We start from the raw sequence: 2981 nt of genomic DNA, 5'->3' as shown, positions 1-2981 counted from the left end.
CCAGAAAAAAAATATTTAGCGTGTTTATCCTCCAAGAAAGTCACATTGCAGTCACTTCGATTGGAAAATCCACCTAAGACCTGCAAAATACCGGAAATGGTAGATAGATATTTCTAATCAGCCACATTGTTTTAAAAATAAGTAAAAAAATGTGTTTTTTGGCAGATGGGTGTACTGATAGATTTCTCCTAAAGTCGTTGAAAATGTCGATAAAATCGGAGAAATTATCGAAGTTGACCGGCATGTTAGCAGTTGTAATATCGCCCAGGAGCTAAAAATAGGGAATAAAACATTTAAACCGAATAATTTTCTTCATCCATTTCATGGATCCAATAAACAATCCAGTCACTGCTGATTCGACCTTATTATACCCTAAATTAAAATTACAAATGTGAATCCTATACAGTAAATATTGGAAAATATGAGAGGGTAAGAAAGAGGAAGAGATCCGCAGAAAGTTACAGTTCAGCTGTGTAGGGTATCATATAGTCGAACCTGTCAGACTATACTACGTCGCTCACTGGTTTCCGAATTAGTTAGGTACAATGTTCTCACAATACCTCTTTTTGAATGCTTCGATAGCTTTTTCTGGTGATGAAGGTCGTTGACCACGGATTCTTTTCTTGATGCGCGAATAAGAATAAGACATAAAGTTGCTCGTCAAGAATATACTGGTTAGGAGTGACTCAAAAATTCCACGTTTCACCCGGTCAAAAAGGCTTTGGCTATAGTAGAGATTTTTTCCCTCTGGTAATTTCTTCGAAAAACTTCAGACAAACAAATTGTGGTGTTAAAGTCAGAATTGACCATCTTACGTTGCTCAGCTTTGACGCCGAAAAATGTGACAGTTTTCTTCGAAGTGCTGCTTCCACGAACAACTTTCGTTGAATTTGGTTCTTCTTCAAGACCCACGAATGCTGTTTTGTCTTATGATCATAATTTACAAAAATGTTTTTCTAAAAATGTCTAATCGACACAAGCCTTTTTTAAAGACTGTTAAAGTGTGCAGGATCCAAAGAGAATTAACCTTTTTACGTCCAGCTTTATGTGAAATATATAATGTATCATGGTGGAAGAAATGTCCAAATTTCCCGTTATGTTAAATGACGATCGTACATTATCCTTTATGCGCGCATCAATGTCCTATGATACAGGGGACCATTTTTGACGACCTTCGTATTTGGAGAAGTGTCATTTAATCCACGTCGAATGTTGTGAAAATATATCATTTGAAAATATTCAGGAGTTAATTTATTTTTTTTAATTGGTGTAAACCGTAAACAACACAACACATGATCATACGTAAAACCGCACTGAGTACTTGGATTATTGCGCCGGTTATTGGTAACATGATCACAAGTTAATTACAGTTTTTTTCTAATTGTGTTGAAATCACTGTAAACTACAAAACACGTGGTCGTACGCCTTATTGTGCTGAGTACAATTATGTTGAAAAAATCACAGTTTCAAATGGAAATATCAGATTTTAACACGCCAAACTTTTTGTTACTCACGCCAGAAATATTTACTATTAGGTGTAGTATATATTTCTGGTTCCCCTGTTACTAATGGTCTGTTTCCTAGTTACAAATGTTGAAAGAGTATGGTGAATTCAAAATAACATCACTTGTTGGAAACCCTTTTAAATAAGAATATTTTTTTAATTTTTGTTTGTTTGTAATTGCCATTATATTTTTTATTTTAGTTAGCCTTAAGTTTATATCTTAACATTAAGTATTTCATAACAAATCATAAATAAATAATATAAATAAATAAAAAAACAGAAAACCTCCATAGCACAATAACAACGTTCTCCTCGATAACGTCAAAACTTATACTACAAAAATCGTGGGGTCAGCATCGTTACCATTGGGTCAACTTCCAAGTCACAATCATTATCAAATTTCATCATCCTCTGCTCTCTCTCTCTCTCCCTCTCAATGTTTAACATAGGTATCATAATCGAATTCCTCCCATTCCAAACCATTTGTATTGGGACGGGAGCTACCCTTAACCAGCGACTTTTGATTATGTCTTTCACGTGCCACATCGAATATCTCATACTGAGCACGAGCAGCAATTTCCTTTTGCGAGAGAGCCTGGGGAGCCCTCAAATGCATAACTTTGCGACGCATTACACGTGGAACACTACGACTTTCCATCATTTCCAGTTCGGACATTGGATTATTTTCCGATTCTGCATTATAGAAGGTATCGAAATTTTGAAATTGTATCGATTCAGATGGGAGATTATCATCGACCATAACCATATCGTAATTGCCGGGTATGGGACCAGCTTGCACCACAGCCATTGTTGCAACGAACATTAGCGTAGAAAGCTAGGGGGAAAATGATTTTAGGATTTTTAATAAAAATTAATATAAAAATTAAACCGAATCAAAACATTAGTACCCTATTTGTGTGATAGCAAAGAAGAGATATATGGAAGTTAAAAAATGAAGTTAAATTCGGCCTGGTCGAACTATATATTGTTGATCGACAATGAAAATCAAAAAATTGAATCTATACTAATTAAAGAGTAAAGTGATTGACTGGCTGACATATACACTGACAGACTGATTTAACGATTCATCAACGACCAGACGAAACGGCTGAAGCTAGAATTTTGGGGTGAGGATCACTCCTGGCCTGAAAGTGTCAAATAAGGCTGAGTTTTTGGAAATTCGTACTAGAACAGCACAAAAAGTACTAAAAATATAGTACCATTTGTATTTGGAGAACCGGTGGAGCTAGAAATCTGAAAATTTGACTGAGGGTCACTGATGGAGTGTAGGATGAATGTACCAAAGGTTTTTTGGAAATTCGAACTATAAGTATCCGAAAAGTACTAAATTTCTTACAATTTCGAAACATGTGAATGAATGGAGCTAAAAACTTGACATTTGAAATGCGAATCAAGGTTGAGAAGTAGGTTCGATATTAGGTGGCGGTTTTGGAAGTGTGTAGTCATATATACGAAA

At 35.4% G+C, this 2981-nt stretch overlaps 1 protein-coding gene across 1 annotated transcript; it reads right to left on the bottom strand.

Annotated features, from left to right (window-relative positions):
• Positions 1-1937: 1937 nt before the first annotated feature.
• Positions 1938-2312, bottom strand: LOC133330843 (uncharacterized). Its single transcript, XM_061539250.1, has one exon. It carries the CDS (start codon positions 2310-2312, stop codon positions 1938-1940), a length of 375 nt encoding a protein of 124 aa, XP_061395234.1.
• Between the last annotated feature and the right edge of the window lie 669 nt (positions 2313-2981).

The sequence above is a fragment of the Musca vetustissima genome, unplaced genomic scaffold, assembly GCF_032173495.1.
Source record: "Musca vetustissima isolate MV318-11 ecotype Yass unplaced genomic scaffold, APGP_CSIRO_Mvet_v1 utg104188, whole genome shotgun sequence".
Classification (NCBI taxonomy): domain Eukaryota; kingdom Metazoa; phylum Arthropoda; class Insecta; order Diptera; family Muscidae; genus Musca; species Musca vetustissima.
The sequence above is the reverse complement of the archived record's forward strand: the minus strand, read 5'-3'. Positions and strand labels throughout refer to the sequence as shown.

Bases quoted from the DNA above. Each gene is read 5' to 3' on its own strand.
- LOC133330843 (XM_061539250.1), bottom strand. From the start codon at position 2,312: ATGGCTGTGGTGCAAGCTGGTCCCATACCCGGCAATTACGATATGGTT.